General features: G+C 43.7%; 1 protein-coding gene across 8 annotated transcripts in view; it reads left to right on the top strand.

Annotated features, from left to right (window-relative positions):
- Window positions 1–19,485, top strand: part of rgs12b (regulator of G protein signaling 12b) — a 41,146-nt gene extending 21,661 nt beyond the window's left edge. For 3 of the 8 annotated variants that reach the window (XM_047579146.1, XM_047579147.1, XM_047579148.1), the window contains 14 exons: window positions 4,968–4,989; window positions 11,286–11,455; window positions 12,136–12,228; window positions 12,314–12,457; window positions 13,442–13,624; window positions 13,785–13,935; window positions 14,033–14,127; window positions 14,571–14,783; window positions 15,262–15,335; window positions 15,452–15,578; window positions 15,669–15,765; window positions 15,941–16,011; window positions 17,037–17,208; window positions 17,519–19,485. In XM_047579146.1, coding sequence (XP_047435102.1) covers window positions 4,968–4,989; window positions 11,286–11,455; window positions 12,136–12,228; window positions 12,314–12,457; window positions 13,442–13,624; window positions 13,785–13,935; window positions 14,033–14,127; window positions 14,571–14,783; window positions 15,262–15,335; window positions 15,452–15,578; window positions 15,669–15,765; window positions 15,941–16,011; window positions 17,037–17,208; window positions 17,519–18,129 — 2,223 coding nt within the window. In that variant the 3' untranslated portion in view covers window positions 18,130–19,485. The remainder of the gene's footprint in view (window positions 1–4,967; window positions 4,990–11,285; window positions 11,456–12,135; window positions 12,229–12,313; window positions 12,458–13,441; window positions 13,625–13,784; window positions 13,936–14,032; window positions 14,128–14,570; window positions 14,784–15,261; window positions 15,336–15,451; window positions 15,579–15,668; window positions 15,766–15,940; window positions 16,012–17,036; window positions 17,209–17,518) is intronic. The other 5 variants (XM_047579151.1, XM_047579149.1, XM_047579152.1 and 2 more) reach the window with 5 other exon arrangements.
- Window positions 19,486–26,135: the final 6,650 nt, after the last annotated feature.

Genomic DNA, 26,135 nt, shown 5'->3' on the forward strand with positions numbered 1-26,135 from the left:
TTCACCTCATATTCAAAAGTAAACACACAGGCACGCACACATTGAGACTGTTGGCCCAACAACTTCCTCCTCAGCTGGAAGTGTGTGTGCGCGTGTGTGTGTGTGTGCGGACTCGGGAAATCTGTGTGTTGAAATTAAGGAGAGTGTGTGTCGTTTGTTCGGTTGTAGGTGTGGTGTCTTGTAGCCATGCCAGTGTTTCATGACTTATATATTTCAGTTGTCATTCAGCCTCATGCATAAGAGCAGAATCTCATTCCTCACCAAAGGTGGCCGTTAAGTTCCAGTGATGGAGCCAGGAATAGGTTGGTGCAACAGTGTTGTCTTTGTGTGTGTGTGTGTGAGTGTGTGTGAGTGCATATGTTATCCCTCACAGTTTCTCCCACAGACATTTTTGTTCACCCTGCTAAGTGTTACTGGCCGCTCCGCGTCTCATCCCATCAAACTGAAGGTCTTTTTCCACCGTCCACCTCGACGCGCACAACAGCATGGCACCTATCGGAAACCTGAGATTGTTTAAGGAGACTTTTATGGCTTTTGAAATATTAATATTATGATAACTATGAGAATGAGCAGCTGTAAACGGTGCTGTGTGTTTAGTCATAGTTTGATTCCGATGTCCAGGCTCCATAACAGATGACGTAGGTCCCACGGTTCCTACTAGTCGCAGCTAATAAACTATCGGGACCCAGGCGCATGGTGGCCAACCACTCCCTGCTCACACACACATACACAAACTCAGCATAAACAGACCAGACGTGTGGCTACAAGGTGGCATTTTATGTAAGGAAACAGGAAACAGGTTTTGACATGTAGCCAACACAAAAAAGTAACAATCTTTTTTAAAGCGCGTATAATCCAGCAGGTCTTTCTATTGCACCCGTCATAAGGCAAATCCCCCTTTAAGCTATGTGTGTGAACCAGATTTCTCTAGAAATCCCGATGAGCCACAAGTTGGAAAGACAAGCACAAACTGGACGTTTGATTCAGACCAGGGCGTGTTGTCAGTCAGTGTTGCGCAACGCTGTTATCTTTTGTTTAGCAATGTGTCAGTGATGTGTATTCATTGTTTAACTGTGTACAGCGCTTCCACTCTATCACTGTTCGGAGCACAGCGGCTTCATACCAAAATAACCCCATGAAGTTCTTCACACACGTTATCCGGGACCTAAAAACGAGAATGGCATTAGACAAATGTCATTAGATAACATTTGTTCTCGTTGGATTTTTACGACTTCGCAATTAGCCGACTGATCTGTTTATACAGAATCAACAACAAGTTTAAGAATTCATGAGGCAAACAGAATGCCAAACACTGGGTTTTCCCATAATTTGAAGATGTCGCTGCGGGTGTAAGAAATTGTAATGGTGATCTTTTACTATTTCATGGACTTAAAGCCATTAATTCATCAATAAAAATAATCAACTAAAAATAATTATTTCCTGGCAAATTTACCATGAAAGTTATTTGGCATTAATGGCATTAATATTAGGTGAATATAATTATATACACTTATATACTCTAAATTTTAAAACTGTGACTGGTGTCGGCCTCATGACTCCAGTATCCGCTTGGCTCTAAACTCCAATCCAGTATAATGTCTTTGATTTTTTTTCTTCAAAGTCAACATTTAGATTATGGCAACTGAGAATGCAAATGTCTTAATGGACAGAGTTTGAGTACTTGCTCTTGGATGCTGTAAAGTGGTGACGCAGGTTATCCAAAGGATCAAAATGCAGTAAAAAGAAGTTCATTTAATGGCAGAGCACTGCATTAACAGCTGTGTCCCTGAACATCTAAGCCGAAAAGAAGATATGCCCCCTTCTATTACCTACTTGTGATGCAATACACTGGCAGCACAATTCAAGTTGTCCCTGTGGGCAGATGTTTGTTCTGTGTGATGCTGAAAGGTTTGTATTTTGCAGGTGTGGGATTTCCTACACAATGAGAAAAGTTGGGACTTTGTGTGGAATGTGAATAAAAACAGAATCCAGCAATAAACTGTTCATTCAAAATGAACTTGAATAAGCACAAATATATTGAATTAAATGAGTGAATCCGTAACGTTTCTCAGTTTGAATTGTTGATTTCAGGGTTTAAATCATTTACAAATAATTGAATTCTGCTTTATTTACATGTTTACTTATCAACTGCAAGACAATTTAAATAACTTGTTTACACATGTATTAATAAGAACAACCCATTAGCTACAGGTCTGTCCAGTTTCTCCAATTTCATAAGCACGCGCTCGTTCTGCGCCACATTTGTCCTCCACATTTGTCCACTCACGTAGAAAGCATAATCACGCTCATCAATCATACAAGGCCGTGACAATTTCTGCTGATCTTATCAGCAATTTACAGTATTATGGGCATATAAAAGTCCTGCTCATATTTATGAAACTCTGTAGAAAATATCGGGGCTGTGACATAGTGATAAATCTGTACTGCCGGTAATAAAGAGTAGAGTGGATGTTAAAGTAGCGGGAGCACTTATCGAGGAGATGCGTTCTCCGATCGAGACCATTTTTTTTTTTTCCAGCTGCATGCATCCCTGTGGATACGAGGCTAAGGGGGAGAGGAGCTTGTGGAGGGAATGTCTGGAAAACCCCAATCATTCTCTGTGGGCTGTCAGGAATGACCAGGACCTGCCAATAGAGGAGGGGAAACACCGCTGGGGTGACTGGGGAAAGGCTGGGAGAAGGAACTGAAAGCAGAACGATGTGGGGCAGTAGTGAAAGGAGAGAGATCATAATGAGAGGCAGAAAGAGGGGGGAAAAAGACTGGGTTGGCTGGATGGGGGGAAAGAACAAACAAAAGGAACGAGAGAGTGGAAGTGGGTTAGAGGGGAGTAGGAAAATAGAGGAGTGGGAACTCGGGGCCTTGACCAGGGGCCAAACCGCCACACTATAGTGTGCGTCTGGAAGTGATCATACTAGAGCTGAGTTAGGCTGGGGGTCAACACACACACATCCATAAATGCGAAAGAATGCTACGCACAAAAGAAACACATCTCTCCCAGATGTCGGCCATATGTATGCATACTGTAGGCTGCACCCATATAAAAAACACCGGGTTCTTAACGCGTGAATTACACATATACATATACGCTGTTGAAATGCACTGCGCTCTAATCAGCGGAAAGGATCGGGTAACCCGTTTCTGCCTCTGTCATTTTTAATCATCCTCTGTGGCGCCTCCGCCACAATCAACCTCTATAAAGTCACTCAAATCTCTTTTCATTCTCCGCTGCCAACCTCTAGTCTGATAAAGCTAATCCCACTGATTATACTGGCTGTGCCATCTGGGCACGACAGCTTGGCTCGAGAGGAAAGATGCGCTCGATTCAAATGGCACATATGCTGCACCGAGGCATCACCTTAATTAGATCAGCATTATCTTAAGATTTGAATTCAAATGTACATTTAATCAGTGACTGGATATTATGAAATTGGTGTATGTTTGTGACAGATTGAATATGAAAGGCTTTTTTTACAAAGTTAGTTCATGTTTTAGAAAATTGGATCAGACAGTGTATACATACACGGAAAGGTCAGAGCATATTTACCAGGAACTGCAGTAAACTGGTTACTGCAAAAGTTTTCATTTTCATTGTGGGCGCACAGTTTTTTCAGAGCATGAATTTGAATTTTACAATACAGCTGTGGAAACTGGCATCAATAGAGAACCGCTTCTATTTTTATACTCGTGCCAGTTTCACGTTTTGTCCTTTCAACGTGTGGAGCACAAAGGCTTTGACTCTGTTCACTTTTATCGCACAAACGCTTTTCCAGTCTCACATCTGCATGCACATGCGTTCCGTGTAAACTGTTACCTAAATTAATGCCTGAGTTAAACATCTGCGGCTCGACACAGGTTCCACGTATTGTTAGGGCACTGGCTTAGCTTAGTAGCGCATGATTTCCCTGCACTGACATGGCCAGCGAGAAGTATGGTCCATCTACTTAATGTTACAACAAGGGGAGAAACTGCTTGATTTATCAGAAGTTGATGCGTTAGTACCAAATTCCTCATGAAGTCCTTCGGAAAACTCCCATGTGTCTGTGTTGAGTAATGGTGAGATCATAAAGTTTCTCTTCCAAATGTAAATATACCACAGAGAATACCTTCAGAACTAATGTGTCTGCTCACAGAATGCGTTCTGATGGGAATGACCAGAAAACCGATCTTAGATTAGAAATTAGCATCTGGCTCAGTTTTTTCCTCCTTTCTTTCACATTTTCATTGGCAAACAGCCGTGTTTTTAGTTGCTGCTCAGCCCCACTTTCTCATCTTTCTTCCCCTTTGTCTCCGTTTGCTTTGACTGAGTCACACACTGTTTCATTGTTCCAAGGTCAGCCACATTACTGATGTCTGAGTTGAATGATCTCATCCCACCTCAGCATGTCTGCGATAGAAATCACTGCGCTGCGTGTGTCTCTGGATCTGTGTCAGGGAATACGATTTTTTTTTTAGTCTAAAGTCGGCTGGGCTTAAGCGTGTGTTTGTATAGAGGTTTCGCGTGTTTGCGTGGCTGAAAATCTGATTACGGAGGTTTGATGGGCTTCTGCATGTTAAACACTCTAATTAGCAACTGTGAGACACGCGAGCAAACATCACACTTCACTGTGAAATCAGGGGCTGGTCCCCATCCTCAACTCTTGACACAGTAACACATGGTAACACACAGTTAAGCCCCGCCCCCTCAAGGAAGTTTTCTTGCAGAGCAAGCACAGCCAGTTCACAGATGATTCCACCCACACAGGAGACAATGAGTGTGGGCGCTAACCTGACTGTGTCATGACGTGAAAGTGTGCGTGATAGTGAAACACAGACAGACTGTGTGTCGTTGTGGTCAATAGTGCTTGCTCAGGGAGCTGCTGCTAGACCCCTGGAGACTTTAAATGAGTGTCTGTGGCCCGTGTGATGAGGAAAGATCCTAATCCATGTCTCTTTGTGCTTTTTTACAGTCTGCTGCAGTCTCTGATGGAGGTGAGTACATGCACAACTTTTAAAATTGTGAATATCTGTGATAATGCGAAAGTGTGGCGCCAGCACGTGAAGCAGCTTGTGTGAATATTTTAGATTTTTGCATTCAAAGTTGTTCACGAACAACAAACTGTCTGGTTTGACCTGCTCAGATCCTCTGGCTGTTCTTCCGCTGCTGCCAACTACAACTGAAAAATAGGCCCAAATTAATGGTCACGAGGACTTGGGAAAAGTCTGTTTTGCTGCACAGGCTGGATTAACAGTATAAACATTTGAACACAGTTTGCGCAAATTGAAATAATTCAGTGTAAAAGCGAAAGTAGTTCACATGCTGCAAACTCGTGGCTGGTCTGTCCTATCCAGGGTGCTGCGTTGCGTCAGGTTGTGTTGTATTGGCTCTAATTTGAGGTAAGCTTTGTGTCTTGTAGGCAATTAGCATGTGCCAACAATAACAACAGCTCTTCTAATGGTGCTTTAACGCCTCAGAAATGCACATGAAAGGCTGAATTTATGGCAGATGGGCCGTACTAGGAGGTGAGAAACAAGACAAAAGGAGCATAGAATTAAATGGCAGACATGTTTACAATCAGCTCTAATGTAGAAGTATTTATGGGTTATTTATGTCTATTTATTTTGGAGACCAGCACAAAGGTTAGATTATAACTCAAACCCTGGAAGCTTCCATATGCAAAGTAATTTCAGGCCTCTGCGCTGTTTGAAGTAGAGAAAGGCAAATCTCCGGTAATAAAGGTAGTTACTGCGAAATTATGCTATTTAACTCTACTTTACATATATCCTACCTATAATCAGTAATTCTATTTGTTCATTATTGGTATTTATTTATTGTTTTGTTGGTTAAATATGTTAAAAGGCTTCCCTCTCTGCTAATTCAAGAGGAGTTTATCGTCATGTGCACAGTGTAGAAAAATGTTGCCCTGTACCATGAAATTCTTTTGCTGTCCACCCAAATACAACAATAACAACAATGCGCAATGTCCTAACGTATGAAAACGATCCTTTCCTTGGCGTCGTGTCGAGTATTTCTCTGTAAATGTCGATCCACTGCGAACCTGCATCTAGTTGTAGAAAGGCTGTAGTACATATCCCAGGCCTATGCGTGACGCTGTTTCTACTAGAGACAGCCAAAAAAAAAAGAAGAAGAGGCAAAGCATGTGCTGGATTCAAAAGGGTGCGGTTCCAGTCTCAGGAAGATCCAAATCCGTCACTGACAGCAGGCGGAACCATGCTAGACCTATGCGGTTTCACCCAAAAATCTGATTTGTGTAAACTTGGCCTTAGTGATGGAGGCAGCTCTCCTGTGGATTCTATAGCTCCTTTCACACAGCACACAAAACCCAGGTCGTTCTTTCGTGCAGTGTAAACGGGTCGACCCGGGTCAAATGACCCAGCAATCAACCTGGGATTTTATCGGCTCGGCTTCAGTGTGAACAGGCGTCCCACGCCGACCCGTGGGATTATAGATTGTCTGTAGAGAGGGCAGTGAACAGAGATGAACAGAAAACCCTTCTGGTGATTTGGCGCTGCTTTCTGGCAATCATTCAAAATAATGGTTTTACATGTTCTTCGGAATGAATGAGGCAAAACTCATACTTGCATTTGCACGAGGGTGTCAGTTGAGTAGATGGTGCTTCAATGTGGCCAGGCCGCATGTTCTGGCTACATCGAATATTCACACTACCAACTACCAACTTGGTCACATGTGGACCAGACTCCCAACTGTGGTCAGAGTGATAGGATCTCTAATGCATCCTCAAAGTGTCTTTTTGGTAGTCAGCTGTGATCTTATCGTGCAGGAAGCATTTTAATGCCAGATCCTAAAGGGACTTCAGTAAGTGATGAAAATCTTTTTTGGTTCCTCCTGTAACTAATAAGCGTATACTCACTTATAATAATACAAACTGTCTCAAGACACTTTGCAAAACCTGTCCTGAAACCCCCACAGCAAGCATGAAGGTGACAAGGAAAGATTCCGCTAACTCAGATTTTAGCTACGGCAATAATAAAATAAAGAAAAATATGAAAACTAGTGTGAAGTCTTTGTAACTTCCAGTTCCTGAAGCCTTTGAGCACTTGTAGATACTTATTATTTTGAGAAGGGCTGAGCTCCAATTGGAAGATTTATGTGCAGATTAAAAAAACATTCAAAGGCATGTTCCTGCATTGTTCCTGGATGTTCACATGAGTAACTTGTCCATTCCCGTCATTTACCGCTGACACCTCCACCTGTTCTAGGTGCACTCAAAAGGAAGAATCTTGAATTTGAATTTTCATTTTGCACTGTTGGATCTTGTTGGGTTTTGTTGGAAGAAGGTTCCAAGTAGAGCTTCAAAATACAAAAAGATGAAATGGGAGCAAGAGACCATTCAGTTTATTGAAAACAACAATTTAACTGAAACAGGCTGTTCATTCACCAGCTGATGGAAAGATTAAGAGTGGGTTAGGATTAAAGAATGGTGGAGCTACTCATTACTAAGTCCTTTAATATCTTTTTTGAGGGGGTTTTTGTGTTTTCTCAAACCTTTTAGCGCGTACACAATGAAGTGCTGTCGATCCTCTCGTCCGATGACATAGGGAGTGACGTAAAATAAAGATAGCGGATGTTTTATTAGTATATTATGTTTAATATATGTACACATGTACTATGTTGGTGTCTGTTCCGTTTGTTTCATGGCCTCTTTAAGTGCTGATTAGTTGCTTTAAGTTCTGCATAACATAGGACCCGCCTCCATTTGCTTTGAATAGTCTCTAATTAGTCTTTCTTTCTTCATTCTGAACTCACATAGGAGAAAAATATACAAATCTAGTTTTATACCAACACTTCTTGAGCTCACTGGGCTAATTCAGAACTGTCTACATCAGCCTCTTACTCTCTTCAGTTGACTCTTTAAGTTTTGATATTTCACATAACATTCACGCATTTTCAAAAGTGCCTTGCGTTTATTTTGCTCCAAGTTTCAAAATCAAAAACGGATTCGGTGCAGGCGTGTGTATGTGTTTAGAACAAAATGTAGTTGAATAATTGATGCGTAAAGGTGAGGTATGCTAAACTCACTCCTGCAAATAGACTATATGGCAAAATATTTGGTTTGTTTTGATGCGTCAGAAAAGTCAAGCCAGCGCAGCAGGTTGACTTACTGTGTGTACTCCTGTGTGTAGGAGTGTGGGGGCCTCATTAGCCTCAGTAGTATCCTTCCTTTAATCAGCTCCTCATCAATACTGCAGTTTGTGTGTGCGTCTGTGGGAATGCATGTGTGTGTGTGCGCGCGCACTTCAGCGTTTTTGGTTCCCTCCTCCCGGAGCTCTGAATTATTCATCATCTTGAGGCCTGTGTGTGCTTGTATCACTTACTCAGCTGGAAGCTCATAAAGGTGTGTGAATGTGCATGCGAGTTGGCGTGCATGTTGTGACCTGACTCTCTGTGTCTGTGGTTTCTCAGGGTGTCATCCACGTCTCCCCCCTTCTTCTTTGCTCCTCTGTACCTCCTTCCCTCTCGCTTCCTCCCTGCGATACCAGCTATGTGTGTGTGCGTATGTGCGTTTTCCCTTGAGTGTTTGAGTTTCCCCTCAGTGGCCCTTATATGGTGAGTATGGATGGAGGGGCTTGGTTACCCCTTAGGATTCGCTACCTGCCCCGATGGCACCACACCGGCTCCTACCAGCTCTACCCAGGTGAGGAGAAAGCTGGAGCTTTGAACATGTTGTCGGCACAAGGCTTCCATGCTCGACAGTTGTTTTGCTTTTGTTTGATGACTTAAGTTTAAGAGATCAAAAGATGTAGAGGGTTAAATAAATGGTTTTGTAGCTACCAACTGATAGTCAGGGAGCAGATGAGCTGTCCGGATGGAGCTGTTATTGTTGTTGCTGGTCTGAACTCTGTGATGATTGAGTATTATGGTTTAGTTTTACCGGTGCAGCCTATATTTGCAGCGGTTCGTCTTTATCTTTTAAATTACAGAGCTGGAAATGGCACAGGAAGGCTTTTATCAGACGGGGAGTGGAGAAAATCTAAAATAGTGAATATTATCACTCAGTTATTACTTCTTGTTAAACCTCTGTGGTCTGCGATTATGCAGGTCTGATCTTGCTCACATGTGTCAGCGGCTCTACTGGGCGTCATCGCTGTGAAATATCGAACGGTTGAGTTTGTTTTGTTTGTGTCTAAATTTAGCCTAATAATTTAATCCGTCATCTAAAGTTTGGGGACATGGAGGTTGATGTTGTTATTTATTAAGCACTCAACATTCAAAGATTAATCTGCATCATGAGGACTGTGTGGGTGTGCTTTCATGAGATTTGATTGACCTTTAGCTAACAACCCACATTTTGATTTAATATTTCTAAATCCTCATCGCTTCACAGAAGTATGTCACGCTGTTGCTTTCTGGTGCAGTCCCTGTAACTTCATAACACAAAAAAAAAAAAAACACACAAATTCACCTCCCTGTTTTATTGTCATTATATGTCGTGCACTATACTCATATTCATCAGTATTTTATTTTGAAAAGGGAGAATGTGTGAATTAGACTAAAATCTCATTAAATGCTGTTTTCTGGCTATGTGTAGCTTAGCGTTTCTGTTGTGTGTCAGCCTTGTGTCGGTGGCCTGTATCTGTGATATCCTGGTGACCAGTCCGGGCTGTGTGTTGTGACAGACTCCAGCTCTGGTGATGCTGAACAGGACATACGGTTTACGTAGACAATACACGGATAAATGTTTGCTTTTCATTCACGTGATCGATTGCCATTAGCGTTAAGCATTAGCCTCGAGAACTGTGCCGTTGAGATGCATGCGAGTGAATGAACTCAGTGGTTACAGTGGAATCATCCATTAAAACGTTGTTTCCCCCTGTGTTAAATCAAGCAGGAGGAGCTGTAGCTGTAAGCAGGATACTGGGCTTTCAGTTTATTTACAGGACTTGCGTCGTCTCCGGCCACCTGACCGTCGGAGTCTTCCCTCTGGCACTTCTTATAATTTGTTTTATCTCAGCTAAGCAGCACACATTCACTTCATCAGCCCTGAAGCTACATTCTGGTTATTCTCAGCTTCTCTCTGTCTGCCTCCTGATCTTATTGAGACATTAGGAACATGCACTCACTTTATTCTAGCGCTGGGAAAAAGAGGAAACTCCAAATTCCAAATTAGATACACTGGGACTCTAAGCATTATTGCACAAATCCGGGATATGGTTAAAAGAATGCCAACTGTACTGTCAAACATATATAACACTCGAAGTTAACAGGCGGTATTTGCACTGGAGACTTTCACTAACAGCACTTTTGCTCTGAACATGTGGAGCTGCAGTGTTGCAGCCACCAAACTCGGTTTCCAGTCAGCGCTTAATCAGTCGGCCACGACATGGAAACCACGTGAAACCATGTGAATTGAATAACATCAATCTTCTCATTATCATGCAATGTTCTGCCGGGTAACATTTGGACTTGGCATTGGAGTGCATGTTACTCAGACATGTGCCACCTGCCTAAATGTTGTTCCTGACCTGGCAACCCCACCCCATAGCGGTGAGACTCCCTCGTGACAGCAGTCATGTCTTCCCTCAGAGGACCCATGTCCATTCCCTCATGAGTCGAAACTGTTTTGGCTGCACAAGGGAGACGTCCACAGTATTATGCAGGGAGTTGTGATGTTATGGCTGACTGATGTAGTTCCTTGCACTGTTTTCACCGCAGTGTGTCACACTTGTCTACATGCTGAGCGTTTCCTTGGGCACGGTGCTGAACTCAAAGTTATTCAGAGCGAAGCTTCGCCACCTTTGGGTTTTAATGGGTGAATGAGAAACATGATAAAGCTTTTAAATGCCATTAAGGTATGAGAACACCATACAACTGCAGTCCATTAGACCATTTACGCTAACACGATTAGTAACAAAGGTAATGTGCTTACAGGAAATAGTACCTGTGAACGGTGCAGTAAGGACGTTTGGCTAGAAAGCAGCAGAAAACCACAGCGGGGATGTGAGTTGCTGGGAGAGGGCTCAGTGGGCTGGCTTCTGCTCTTGCACTATCACTCTCATTGAACACACCTGGGACACTCTGGAGCCAGGTGTGTTTCATGCTGCTGGTAGTGTTGCTAAAGACAAGGGAAAATGAGCCAAGGAAGCAAACAGATTCTTAATATTAACCTGGAAAAACTTTTTGATATTGGTCAAATCAAACTGCTTCAGTTCCCTATCATGATAAGTATATAGCACTACTGTGGTTACACCATTACAGCTATTTTTTATTTTTTATTTTTTGTGTATGTATGTGTGTGTGTATACAGAACTGAACAGCGTGGAGCTGCAGGGCTGCAGCAGTGACAATAGTCTGAACAGTAATGCCAGCCTCCCCAGCGTCCAGAGCCACAGGCGCCACACTGAGAGGAGAGTGGCCAGCTGGGCCGTCTGCTTTGAGAGACTGCTGCAGGACCCCGTGGGAGTTCGCTACTTCTCGGTACTACAACAACGACCGGCTAACGCTGGCCAGCACGTGCTCATTACGGGCAGGCTCCTAGCCTCGCCACAGCTGAAAGACTTAAATCATCATTTTCTATACTTAAAAGTAACGGGGAGTTTTTCTTTGTGACAGCTACTTTTGGCCAAATCCCACTGTGAAATGACAGAAATCTACCATGTCTTGTAACTACCCTTTAAAACCGTTTTTTTATACTAAGACATGAAGTATAGGTAAAATTTAAGAGATGTTAAAAGCAACATTTCAGTCTCATGCTGTAGTCGGAGTATTCAGTTGATGATTTATTCGATACATTTGGTTCATTCTGTCTTTACTGTGTAGTTTATAAGGAGATTAAAGAAGTCTGCTTCATAACATAAATAAAATATTCTGGGCCAGTTGTTGACAGACCTAACTAATGACTTCACTACAGGAACAGATTAGTATCATTCATGGGGGCAGATAGGGATATCCAGGGGAATGGGATAATAGAGTTGAGATTTTGAGACTGGACAGTCCACACTTAAAGCCACTACGGCGGCTTTGTTTTAGTTATTTTGATCAGCAGAGACAGGAGCGTCTCTCGCTTTTCACACTATTTACCTACTATACACTATAAACTTGGTATTTCAGCTGTTTGTGTACAATATTTGTTTAATTTTCCACTTCTTATGCCGCAGGAATTCCTAAAGAAAGAGTTCAGTGAGGAGAATATTCTGTTCTGGCAGGCTTGTGAGTTCTTCAGGCATGTCCCCGAGAATGACAACAAGCAGGTAAGAAGCCTACTTTCTTCACACACACGCGCATCCATTTACACCCCTCAGAACATAACTCTCTCCATTGCTCCTCTTCCCACAGCTCTCTCAGCGAGCCAGGGAGATCTACAACAGCTTCTTGTCCAGCAAAGCTACAACACCAGTCAACATAGACAGCCAAGCTCAGCTTGCCGACGACATCCTCAACGCCCCGAAACCCGACATGTTCAAGGAGCAACAGCTGCAGGTGGGCACAAAGACCACCGGGACCTTCTGATGGTTATCAGTCACCTCCGCTCCTCAGGCTGTCCTTAAATGACCTCTGACCTTCCTCCTCAGAGGAAAGTGAAAGAGGTTTAACCTCAAGGACATATTTATTATTACACATAAAACGGAATCAAAACAAATCCCTATTGAAAACGTACTAGTATAATAGTACTGAGGGCTCATACAACATAAGGTCAGCTATTCATCTTGCTGTCTAGCATCAAGGAAGTGAATGGCTTCTTAGATGTGCGTGTAGTGGAGGGGGCCATGTTGCTGAAAAGCACTATTGATTTCAACAACTGAACTCAGATGTTCAAACTCTGATAAGAGTCACAAGGCTGGAAGGATATCCTCCCCATCAGCCTCTATATTTTTACACATCAAACATCCACAAATATTCTTTTAACAAGCACACACTTCAAAGCCTGAGAGGACCTTTTCCAGAATACCCCTCGGCCCCATTTGCACCTCAAGGCACTGACATAAGACTCTAGGTCAGACTCGCATACACATGTTAAATCAAACATATAAATGTATGCAAGGCTACTCCTGCTCTTCCATTCACTTTTTTTGTTTAACCTTCTGCCCTACTTGCAGCACAGAATATCAAATAACAGGGAGGCTGCTGTATAGTTTAGTGTTCAGTCATCCTCCCCAGAGAGCTCCATGGTTTTGCTCCGTAGCTCTGGTTTAGAGATACAAGAAAATAAAATCACGAGTAGATTGGTTTTCTGACAGTATGAACAACTTTGAGCCTGCTAGTGCCAGTCTAGTGCTTCAATTTGTTTCAATTGCACCTTTGTCCTGTCTTGTTTCTTTATTTCTCTATGTTAGCTTTTACTTGCCTGACTTTTTCTACCCTCCAGGCATCCATCCCTATTCTTCTTTTCTTGCTTGTAGTTTCTCTCTGCCTCTTTCTTATTCCATAAAGACTTTTTTGTTTCCTGTTTGTTCTCCTCTTTAGATCTTCAACTTGATGAAGTTTGACAGCTACACGAGGTTCCTCAAGTCGCTCCTGTACCAAGAGTGTATGCTGGCTGAGGTGGAGGGCAGACCTTTACCTGACCCTTACCACATCCCCAGCAGCCCCACCTCCAAACACAGCACCACCGGCTCCGACCGCTCCAACCTCTCCACACCCAAGAAGGTGAGACTGCGTAAAACCTTCTCCCAGTCTACAATGCAGTGGAAAGAAAAGAGAACCGATCGAAGAAGAAGCATCTATCATATGTTCCTTATCATGTTTTGTAGGGCTTTGTCTTTGCACTCTGTGTTTACACCTTACTTATTCTGTTTATGTCTTAAAGGAGGACAAAAAGAGCAAATCGGGTCGATCTTTAAATGACGACAGTCGGGATGATTCAGGAGACCGGAGGAAGGGCATGTTCTTCTCCTGGTCCCGAAACAGGAGCTTCGGGAAGGGCCCCAAGAAACGAGAACTGACAGACTTCAACTACAGTCAGTAGTTGTTTGCATTTACAGTATCAGTTCCTACAAATGTTTAATTTAGACCAAGGAAGACTCTTCTCACATTACACGTTTTTTTATTTTTTAGATTTTTCTGGCAGCAATGGCCGGCGGGAGTCCCAGGGTTCACTGTCTTCTGGGGCCAGTCTGGAGTTGGGGATGTCGGGGTCAGGGAGGAATGAGGTCAGTCTAGACAGACACACAGATAATATTTACAGTATTTATGATATCGCAGCTGCAAAGGTCAGTCTGCTTAACCCCTTAACTGGAATTTCAAATATCACTGCATCACTATACCTTGCACCTTATTGACACAGCTGCAACGCTGTACATGTATGTATATACAAGAGCTGCTCCCTTTTAAATTTGCAGTTTATATCATATTTTATTCCATTTTATGTTATGCTTTATTTTCTCCTATTTTTTTCTCAGTTAAACGTATAGAACCTACTTACTTATAGTACTGTTATACAGTTACTTTTCTTATTAAAGGTATTTGACCAATAGGCACATAGACATTCATGTTCAGCTTTAACTTCACCCTCATACATTTGATTTGATATCATAACATAGAGAATACTCTCATGGACTGATCTTCCGCGTTTTTGTCCGTTTTCTTCTTCCAGGGCGATATTTCTCGAGGTGCAGTGTCGGTGTCAGCAGAGCGAGCTGGGGGCAGCGCCCCCTTGATGCAGTGTAACATAAGCTTACCAGATGGCTCATGTTGCTCTGTGCCACTGAGGGCCGGAGTGTCCATCAGGGAACTGCTGCTGGGCCTCTGTGAGAAGCTCTGCATCAACCTGGCTGCTATAGACCTCTTCCTGGTCGGAGGGGAGAAGGTTAGAACGCAGCTTCATTTTACTGCCTTAAAACATCTGCAGAAATCCTTAAAATGACATCAAAGTATCACTGAAAGCTGTTTAATCAGTCAATATTTATTTTTAGTTTAGTCACTCCATGTGTAATGTGAAAGATGTTTCTTCTGGTGTACATACAGAACTGGCACCACACTCACTATGGAGTGTGTGTGTTTCAGGCCATTGTTTTAGTTTTATGACCTGAAACTTTGATTCTCTGATTCACTTTTAAAACTATTTGCTAACATTTATTAATGGCACATATTCAAGTTTACAGTATGTTTGGCATGTTTGTTCAGCTTGTTGTGAGCCTGTTGAGCTCTGCCACCAAGTGGCTAAAAAATGATCACAACGACAATGACTTACGTAATATGATGAAACAGGGAGTTTTACGTCAAAAGCTTTTAGGGCTGGACAACTACCTGCACTGCATTCATGATCATTTCACTTTGTTTCTCAGCCACTTGTTTTGGACCAAGACTGCATGACACTGTGCTCACGAGACCTCAGGCTCGAAAAACGCACTCTCTTCAGGTATGATGACATGCAGTGATGAGCACTTACTAAACAGTTTTCAAACTTTCAAAACATTACGCTGAATTGGTTTGTGTGTCTAAAGACATTCTCCTTTCTGTTACTCTTCTTTCTAGACTTGACTTGGTCCCCATCAACCGTTCAGTGGGTCTAAAAGCCAAACCCACAAAGCCAGTGACCGAAGTCCTCAGGCCAGTTGTGGCCAAATATGGCCTGCACCTCTCAGATCTGGTGGCACACATTGTAAGTCCGTCCTCTGGCTTTGGTCAGATGTGGAGCGTTGGTGATTGATATCAAAGTCTTGGTCAAATTTGCGTGTCTGTGTTGATTCAGAGTGGAGAGACTGAGCCATTAGATCTAGGGCTTCCTATCTCCAACCTGGACGGGCTGCGGGTTGTATTGGATATTGCAGAAAATGCATCTGGAAAAGGTAAGTAACACGCGCTTCTATCGAAAGCAAATGAGCTGTTGTAAAGTAAAAATAACTTTATTGTCATTGTGTCAGAGCAACAACTAAATTGGAGATGCAACTCCACTTGGTGTGTGGCCATATGGTTTCATTTTTGCATTTGTGTCTCCACACCTGCTCCCTCTCCTTCGTTCAGCAGACAAACCGAAAGTGGCTCCGTCTAAGACTCACCTTCCTGCCTCCACCAGCAGAAGCCAATCAGCAACAGTAAGATCTCCCCCAGCTTCTTATTTCCATTTCGCCTTTGCCTCTGGAATGTTCCATAACCCACCGAATGTCTCCATCGCCTGGTTGACGATGTCACGCAACTAAGTGTCGCACCTGTCTCGTCTCCAATCACCCATGTCTGTGTGCAGTGTGTTAATAATGTGCGCAGGTGTGTCGTGTGTGTCCCTGGCTGTGTCTTGGCTCTGTGTGTGTGTGTGTTTGAATGTCGCGGGGCCTGGAGCCCCGTCACGCTGCGGAGGTTCCTAATGTTCCACTGCCGCGGCCTGCCTGTGGCCAAACGCATCATCAACTTTTCTCTCTGGGTTGCGGCTCCTCTTTCTTCCATAACAGAACCCATTTGTCAGGCGGTGCAAGCCAAACCTCACGGAGCTTTTGCTTGGATAGCGGATCCTCACAAACTCCCTCTGTGCACCTGCAAGGGACGTAGTCAGTGGTGACAGTAGAGCTGTAGTTTTCTCTTTCGCTTTTTCTGGTTGCGGCTGGGAGTTAATCTGATTGACAAGCAGCTGAAATGGTAGCTCGTGACCCTTTTGGTTGATTGTAGAGACTGTTTTTCCTCTTTTACCTCAGGCGCAGTAGTGCAGCTTTTTACGTAGTGGATAGATGGTCCCTCTGCTGTTGTGGTGTGTGTCGCTGTTCCACGTTGATGATGCTTGGTACACACAGTGTGTGGCTTTCTGAATGGAACATCCCCACCTGTCTTTCATAAAATACATTTTTTATTAGACTTTTTTTAAAAATTTTTTGTCATTGATTATTTACGGCAACACACCAATTGCTAAATAATCTTAAAGACTTTGATCCGATTTAATTGTCCCTCCTCCCAAACACAGCCTCAATCACTGGAAACCTTCTCATCGTTCACTCGCTGTCGAGTAGTTCTCATTGTCCTCACCGTCGGTAGCGTTGGTTCCCTCTTGTTGTCATTACTTTCCTCCCATACTTGCACCACAACGATTCATCAGGGCTCTAATGCCCTGCTCCGCTCTCCTTGTGGCCTCCAGGGGGAGGACAGGCCATCAGGGAAACACGCTGCGGCTCAGCCCTATAGGGAACACGTCAAGGCTGGGCCCAGCCCTGACACAGGCGGCCAGCCCTTACCCAACCACTCTGTCTCTCTCCATAAGGCTCCGGAGAAACGAAAGCAGAAAAAGATTAATATAGACGAAGCTGAAGGTAAAGACTGAACAATCTCTCTCCCTCTCTCTTGTTTCCGTTGCTGTGATCACACTAACCCTTTGCCTGTCTGCAGTACTGCAGAAGCACCAAATGCTTTTAAAGCCAGCTACGTGTAGCACAATCACCCCTGCTTATACTGAATGTAGCTTTGACTTGTCTAATTAATACACATTGCTGCATGTTTACTGAATTACAATGAAACTGTTTTTTTTACTGTCGTTACATGGGATGGTTGTTTTTTGTGTGCAAATGCACATGTTTACCTGTGTTTGTGCGTGCGCACGCTGTGTTTTGTGCGTGCCTGCAGAGTTCTTCGACCTCATATCCAAAGCTCAGAGCAACCGAGCAGACGACCAGCGAGGCCTGCTAAACAAAAGCGACCTGCAGCTCCCAGACTTTCTGCGCCTGTCACCAGTGGCAACCAATCAGACCGGGCCTCCTCCCTACGAACCCGAGCCCAGTTGCTCCACCCCTAATTCCCGTAACCCCAACAACGGCAGCTTCCCTAGCGGCGGTCGCCGGGGCAATAAGGCGAACAGCAACGACAGGGGAGGAGGAGGAGGCGGCTCCCACTTGCTCAACGTGAGCCATCAGTCCCAGAGCTTGGACTCTGCTCTGGGCACTGAGAGCGGAGGTGGGAGGAAAGCCAGACCACCTCCTCCATTTCCTGGCTCCATCTCCCCCATCCACCCATCCCAGGGCACCCAGCGTGGTCTCCTCCAGGACTCTGGCAGGGGAGATTCGGTCCAGATGCTGGAGGAGGACACCCTTTCTGATCTGACTCTTGTGGGAGAGGGGGACATTAACAGCCCCAGTCTCAACTACATCACCCCCTCAGCCCTATCGTGCAAGCCCCTACCCCGACCCCAACATCAAGCACAGGATGGTCGGCCTAGCTCAGGTACTTCCCCCATGTGAACTCTTGAAACTTTTGAACTTTCACCTTTCCCTTCTCCTGACTGCGAGGGGGACTGAAGGCCCGCTGAAGTCAGTCTGAAGTCATTGTTGGGCCAAAATGCATCTAGATCTCCTCCCTTTCTTCCACTCAACATAGTAATAGATCATCTTCAAGTTTAATCGATCACTTTAAGCTGTTTAATGCAAGTCACAGGAACATTTAATCTCAGATTCGTGTAAAAAATACACACAACTAATGTAAAAAATAGAGCTTATTGATATACGATGAATGTAGACAAACAGCAAACAGAGTGAGCTGATATAGCGATGTATGCACTACCTTGCGGCCAGCAGTGAACTGTCAAGAACAGACTTAAAAATACATCAGACACACGAAGAGAGGAAAAGTTAGATGCATTAGCCTTGGACAGACCTTGTCCCCTGTGATTTCTCTGTGTGGTGTGTATCTGTGTGGACTTTTTCGAGCGGACTTGCTGTGGATTTTTATTTTTATTTTTTTCCTTAGACACGAAAGCTCGAGGATGACTTGCTGATGACAAGTGCCAAACTCTCTCCTCCAGCCGTCCCAATGTACAGAATCTAATGATGCACTTTAGCCATTCACAAACAAGACTTTACACCTTTTTAAAAATCACTTTCCCCTGCTTTTACCTTTTTTCTTTTTTTTTTTACTTTAACCTCTCTACATGTCTGTTTCTACAGGTGGTTGTCCTGCCCATAAGTTCAGAAAATAGTTGTTATCTGCTAAATATCACTCTCCGCGATGGTATAGAGGCTCCAGGCCTGCACCCATGTGTGCTGGCAGGCCTGACCCTATAAAAACAAACATATGCTGCAGAGTCATGGACATTCACATTTGCCCAGCTGTTCTTTATATTCTCAAGCACAGTACATTCTGTTTGCGAAGCTGTTCTCTTACCTCAGGCGTTTCTCGTGTCACTCATAAAAACTAGACTATAGCAACTTCTCATGCATGCAGTCCAGATGATCCAGAAGCTTCTGCACCGACTGTAAAAGGGCAGGGTTTTTTTTTTGTTTGTTTTTCATCTACATTTCTTTCTCAATCAGCTGTTCTTTGAGCCGTCTTTAACTTCAGGGTTAGAGCTGGAAAAATTGGACAAATGAGTCAAAACCCTCCTGTAGTATAATATCAAACATTAATTTATCCCTCATCTCTTCATTCTTACCATCTATCATATTAAAAGTATTAATTTGTATATAGTCCACCATATTGCTGTTGTACAATTGCAATGCCCTTCTCTCAGTTGTGTCACTATAGGAATCCTCCTCTGTTTTGTTCAGTTGACTGTACTGTCTGTAAATAGATCAAATAAATGTTTTAGGGGTTGAACTCTCTCTGTAGCCTCATGTGAGCGGCCTTCTTTCTTTTCTTAGACTTGTCCATAATAACGGATTTGTTCTGTTCTACACACTTCATTTGTTGTTTCTTTCGCTTTTGCCCTCCGCCACAGCCGGATCAATGCTTACATGTACTTTTGCAGAGTTTGAAAGATGAAATATTTATAGCCGCCTTCAGGTCCAGATCATTTCAAACATATGGTGATGAGAAGTGTTGCAAAGTAAATCAGCCCGAATACTGAAATATTGCGATGACTTGCAGTGAAACGGGACTTCTAAATATTAGCATTATACTCGAGTCTTGGCAGACATTAGCCAAAGCATCATTTCATGATGTCCTGTAGGAATTTCAAGAAATGTTTGATATCGCTTTCCTGAGTAAGGACATTGTCATCTCTGGCCACCTAGATCGGATTTCTAATTGTTTCTTTCTTTCAAACAATAAACGGAGTCGTTCTTATTCGTATGATTAGACTGGTTTAGATCTCTGTGAAAGTAAGCTTCAGTTTTTAAGAGATTACCCTGCAGTGTTTTTCTTTTTCTTCCATTTTTCCTTCTTTTAGGGAGGGACGCTCAGCTTTGACATGAATTCAGTGAAAACAAAAAAATATTAATTCTCAACAAATTATATATAGTTGAAATTGTCTCGACAAGCTTCAGTGTTAACACGCTGCTTACATGTTTTTGCGTCTATAATACTATACACGTTTTAAACAAATGGAGGTGTACTACTTAGTTTGGGTTTATTTTACTTGAAAACTCCTTCCACAGCTGCCAAGTCACCGTCCTGACTCACACTGGCATTTTCTCAGGCTGAAACGTCTTCTAGCTTGTTTTTTTCCCCCCCTTAAATATCGGCTAAGAAAATGTCTGAGACGCTTCCGTTTTTTACTTCACTCCATCTTTGGAAACTCTCTCCTGTTTATCGCACTTGATATTCCTCTCCTCTCCCTGTCGACTCATATGTCTGTGTGGCTGTGTGTGTGTCTGTGTGAATGCGTGTTTGTGGGCTGGACGGGGCTTTTGTTTTGGGGTACAAAGGCTTTTGGGAGGGGGGAATGGGCAATTAGATATGCATGGGTTCCACTCTGCTCAATGCCTTATTAGGAAAGCTTTGTCATGCTGGGCTCGCTGGTAGCCCACAAACAGAACTCAGTTGTGTTTCCTCACACACACACACACTGATACTCCTTTCCACTTCACACATGCCCGCGTTCATGTGCAAACACAGGGCGTCTATATCTGTGCGTATCTCCTGCATCACATGATGATCTTATTCTGAATAATTCTTTGTTGTCGTTTGTGTTCCCTCCCGGACCAACATGTGACTGGTGCAACAAGTGATTGTATTCAACCGGTCCATATAATAAGGAAGCACGGAGATAAAAACTATTTCAGTTTGACGGTTGCAGTTCTTCTCTTCTTAGGTAAAATCACGTTCCTGTCCAAGTGAGATGCAGTTGTTAGCAGTCCCTACCAGACTGCGTAAACACTGCCGCTAAAGTAGAGCAGTGAATTCTTCAACGTAAACGAAACCTTTGGGTGTGATTCTAGTTTTCATGCATGAGCGAGTTATCTTCTTGCTACTGTAATTGTCGGCTAAAACCTCATTCACTGCTGTTCCGGCTTCTATAGGCCAACGAGATAATTACTTCTGGGTGCATCAGCACACTTTAGCTGCTCATCTCAAATGCCTTGTAGACAGGAAGAGATGAAGAGAGTGGAGAAATGTAGGTAACCATGAAGCTAAAGCAACCTGTAATCACCGGAGAGTTTGAAGTCACAGCTTGAAGTTTTTTTTTTTCTGCGTTTTTCTTCGCTTTCGTGTTCTATAAACATTAGTACTTCTACAATCTGTTCAAGTGCTGTTTTAAAGTGTCTCACAGTCCACAATCACTAAAGTCCCTGCAGTTACTCAGTTTGACGAGACCTCTGCTGCCAGCACCAAATGACCAAACCGTGTGTATGAATAAAATGATGAACCTGTAATTTCTCCCTAGCGGAGAAACAAAACACTTGTGTAGGATAGTCTGAAGGTGCCTTTAAAGAATCAGAATAAATCATTTTATTGTGGCTCCAGACAAAGATGTATGCACTCAGGTTGATTACCTCAAAAGATTATCACTTATATAATCTGGGGTTGTTTCATACTTTAGTGCTAATTTAGTAAGACATCTGTTTCTGCTCTACATCCACAGGAGTCTGCTCTGGTTAACAAATCATTGAGTTATGAAAAGTTTATTTGAATACATTGCACAGGTGTTATTAAGATCAAGCAACACCAAAGAGACATGTACTGTAACTACAAGGCCAGTCAGTGGTGGTGTAGAGGGATGTTACGTAAGGCCACAGTCACGCTAGTGCCTTGACTGGATAAGCAAAGTGGTGCTTTGTGCCAAATGCTAGCATGTTCTCCATCATGTCAATGCAGTCGCCGTCTTAAGCTGAGGACGAATTGCGCAACTTTCACCATCTTTACAGATTCTGAAAAGACTACGCACTAAGAGACTAGCCTCAGCATGTTTTTGTATGACTGAGGGATCCCAGACTATATTTATGATTTGTCAAACCATCTGAAGCCAACTGAACACATCGAACATTACATAGACACTCGTGCTTCAGGTTCGCTTTGTAGCCTCTCTCCCACTTTTGCTGTTCACCATCCTTATTTTAATATTCCCACTACTTCCCGTTATCTTCTGGCGCTACTTCCTGTGTCCCACCCTCTCTTTTTCATTGGTTGTTGCTATCACATATTTTTTGCCGGTAATCCATTTACACTACCTGATTGCGTCCAGATTTGGCTAAAAGAAAAAAAAATTCAAATGTTAGGCTTCAGGTCTGAGGTCGGGCTGAAACCAGATTTTTGCGCCAACTAACTAGGAATCGTGGGCAATATCTGGGAAGAAATCTCGCAGTATCCTCAGCTTCGGTTTAGGGTGTCACCTTTTTCTAATGGACCTGCCTCGGCAAGGGAAATGGAAGGTGAATTAGCAATGGCCCCCGTCCCATAAAACAAACCAGTTATGACAGTGAAGCAGCACAAAAGCAGGACCTCCACAAAATGGAGTGCAGCCATCATTAATGCACCTGTTCATTCCCAGCTGCGATAAGTCAAAGTCTCCTGTAAAAAAGGTCTATTGGCTCACAGTACAAAGAAGAAGCTGTCTGACGGAAGGAAGAAAAGAGGCAGCGATAGATTTAACTCTTTTTCTGTCAGTGCATTAGTGGTGAGTGTTTATCACGGCAGATATTTTAACTTGTAAAACCAGAGACAGAGGAGGAATTAATTTTTTATTTTATTTTATCATCATTATTAGCTACATGAGCTCTTACTGTTGCACCTGTCTGCTGAGGTCAAGAACATTGTTTTAATTAATTCTAAGAAGTGGGACCAGGTTTAAATTCAAGGGAAATGGATGAATAAATGAGAGACGGTGTTTATCCACCTTTAAGCCAGTAGATGGCAGCAGTTTGTATTAAGACGAGCATGGTGGCCTTTCAGTCTGAAGCGCGCACACACACACACACACACACACACACACACACACACACACACACACACATACACACACATGCTGAGCACCCCTAAACATCTTTCCCATGATGTCATAGCCAGCATGAGAATATCTGTCACATCCACTTAGCTTCCTGCTGCCTCCCAGCTTTGTGTCTGTGTGTGTGTTTCTGCATCCATAGAGTTGGAGTTGGCTACAAGCTGCTCGCGGCCATCGGAGTGAGATATGTAACTGGATCTGACAGAATGTTAATAATCGTAGTTTCTCACACTCCTGTTTGCACACACACACACTACCAGAGGATAAAGATATCTTCCAGCTTCACTTCAGAGTCTGTCCTTTTTTATTATCATTATTTCTCACTTCATCGCAGACTTAGCCAGGACATTTAGCCTCTATAGTGTCTTCCTGTGGATGCTTTTCCTGCATGTGGAGTGCTTTGCAGTGACAGTGAGTGCTTTGGTTTTCTTCTTGGCTGCTTCGTCTCTCTTTTGTCCTTTTAAAGCAGCCTCTTCTTCCTCAGGTAAAACCAGAGGAGGGTGGAGAGGGAGGGAAAGAGGAGGAGGTGGTTTCAAAACGCCCAGCCGGAGGACAACATCTTCAGACGCCATCCCTCCCTCTCACCACCCTCCTCCTCCTCCTCCTCCTCTTCCACCACCGCGACCTCCTCTCCGCTCTCGTCGAAAGTCCAAGTCACCCTCCTCCCGCCCGAACCACTCGACCCCAAAACGAGCTCTGGATTTGGACAAAATCGGGTCCACCTCCGTCCCGGAAGACACCAGGCAAAGCCGCAGAGGGTCCAGAGACCGGCGGGGCTCCCAGGGGTCAGAGCTGGATAGGAAGTGGGAGGGTGTAGCCTTGGAGCTGCGTTGCCGCGGCGGCAGGATGAGGTCAGCTGTGTACCAGACTTCAGACGTGCCCTCCATGGTGAAATCCAAGAGGCACTTGGAGCAGAGTGAGGGCAAAGGGCAGACGGATCGAAGTAAATTGAAGGCAACTTTTGTTTGAGGAGCACGCTGGCGCTGACTCGCAGGCTGTCTGGACTGCTGATGCCGTCTCTGCCACTCAGACCACCAGACACACGCGGCCCCTGCAGCAGCTGAAACATTGTTTAAAGTCGTGGCAAAGTGTCAACAACCGCACAGCTGCTCCCGGACTGCCCGCTGAGGGCTGCTATTAGGAGAGACTGATCAAAGCTGTGTCCCAATTCCATACTGTAATCACACCCAGCATGAACTCCGTAGTGGAGGAAGTGCGTTAACTCAAGTACAAATTTGAACTAATTCCTTGATTCTGCTCCACTATATCTCAAAGGGAAATGTTCTAGTTTTCACTCAACTGTCTGAAAGCTGCCTCATTATTCATACAAAAAACATGTCAGAAGAAGAAGCTAAAATAGTGGGATCCTCAGCAAGAGTGTGCACACGTTTGTGCTCTGAAGCTGAAATGTACCTTATGTGAAATGTGGTATTGTCACTTTTACTTTGGGAAAGGACCGTCCAGGTCTGGATGTGTGTTCATGCTCGAAATGTGATATTTATTCGGTCGAAAACTAGATTTTTTATGTGAGCTGTTTTTCAGACGCAAAGGACATAGAGATGACATTTCAGTCCCAGTTTGATTGATGCTCTCTGCACCAACTAGTATGAACTCTATATAGAGTGTGGAGCTGGGACAGAGCTTTGCTCCCCTGCCTTACTAATCAGTCTGTAGTCACCATACAGGAGAATACAGCTGACATTAGTTTCTCTGGTTCTGCGTTTTGGCATAAATCCATGTTAAAGGAGAGTCAGGACATTCAAAGTTGGGGAACTAGCCAATGGGGCTAAATCAGAAAAGAGAGTTCATTCTGCCTTTGCTTCAAGGTCTCGAAATGGTTAAACTTACATTTCCCATAATGCAGCCTCTGATGGTCATCTCGAGGGTCGTTCTCTCAGACTTGACAAAAAAAATGAAATGTTTAGAAAATAAAGATTCTCAATGAGAAATAAATATGAAACTGTTGTTTCTAGATCTTTATCCCACTAAGTGCACTAAGAGGCATGGACTCCACTAGACCCCTGAAGGTGTCCTGTGCTGTGGCACCTTTCACCAAGGTGTTCACAGCAGATACTTCTAAGTCCTGCAAGTTGCGAGGTGAGGCCTCCACAAATGTCCAACACATCCGTCACATGCTGGATTGGACTGACATCTGGAGCAAAGTCACCACCTTTAAGTCGTGATGAATGAGGCCACTGCCATAAAGGGGTGAACATGGTCTGCAACAACTCCTGGTAGGTGGTGTCAATATAACGGCCGCGTGAACGCCAGTGACTGTGGTGCCTCGTGCTCAGAGACGTTTCTATGAGAAAGCAATTTGAGCTTCAGTAAATTGTCTTCACTCCTCCACATGCACCAATGAGCCGCCTACAGTTCACAGCTTTTTATTCCCTTCCTACTTTTGAGGGGTGCTGGGGACAAGAGCTTCCGCTTTGGAGATGCTCTGACCCAGTTGCAGACACATCACAATTTGACGTTAAAATCTTTCCACTTTTTTTCCAGCTTGTAACACATCAACTTATAAATCCGACCCACTGACAGGTGTCATCATAAAAAGACGAACACTGTCATTCACCTGACCATCAGTGGCCTTAATATTATGGTTGATTAGTGTATAGGCCCCATAGATCTGTTGCTGTGAGGAGTGAACCCAGCTGCTTGTCTGCTGGTTGGCTCCGTGGACATTTAATAGTCTTTAATAATAAAACAATTTCTTATATACTAAAGCTTGAATAATTATTTATTGTTCCCTCAATTGCCATTGTTATCTGAAGGCAGCTTTCACAGATTAAAGCGGACTTTCCACGGACAGGTTTGAGACGCCACTGATCAACCTTAAGGCTCCATGAATCCCTGTCTAACACCCGGCCAGGACAAGTTTGAAGAGTTAAGTGAAAGGTACGCGAGTCATGCGCTTTTAATCGAATTAGCCCCATTGTAAACACTAAGCACTTGACGCAGGATGACAACTGTACTAACCTGGCAGAGACTGGGGCCTGCAAGGGGGGAGAGAGAGAGGGAGAGAGAGAGAGAGAGAGAGAGAGAGAGAGAGGGTCCTGTCCTGTAGAGGCTATTTTGAAAAGTGACCCC

Source organism: Mugil cephalus, chromosome 2, assembly GCF_022458985.1.
Source record: "Mugil cephalus isolate CIBA_MC_2020 chromosome 2, CIBA_Mcephalus_1.1, whole genome shotgun sequence".
NCBI classification, from domain to species: Eukaryota; Metazoa; Chordata; class Actinopteri; order Mugiliformes; family Mugilidae; genus Mugil; species Mugil cephalus.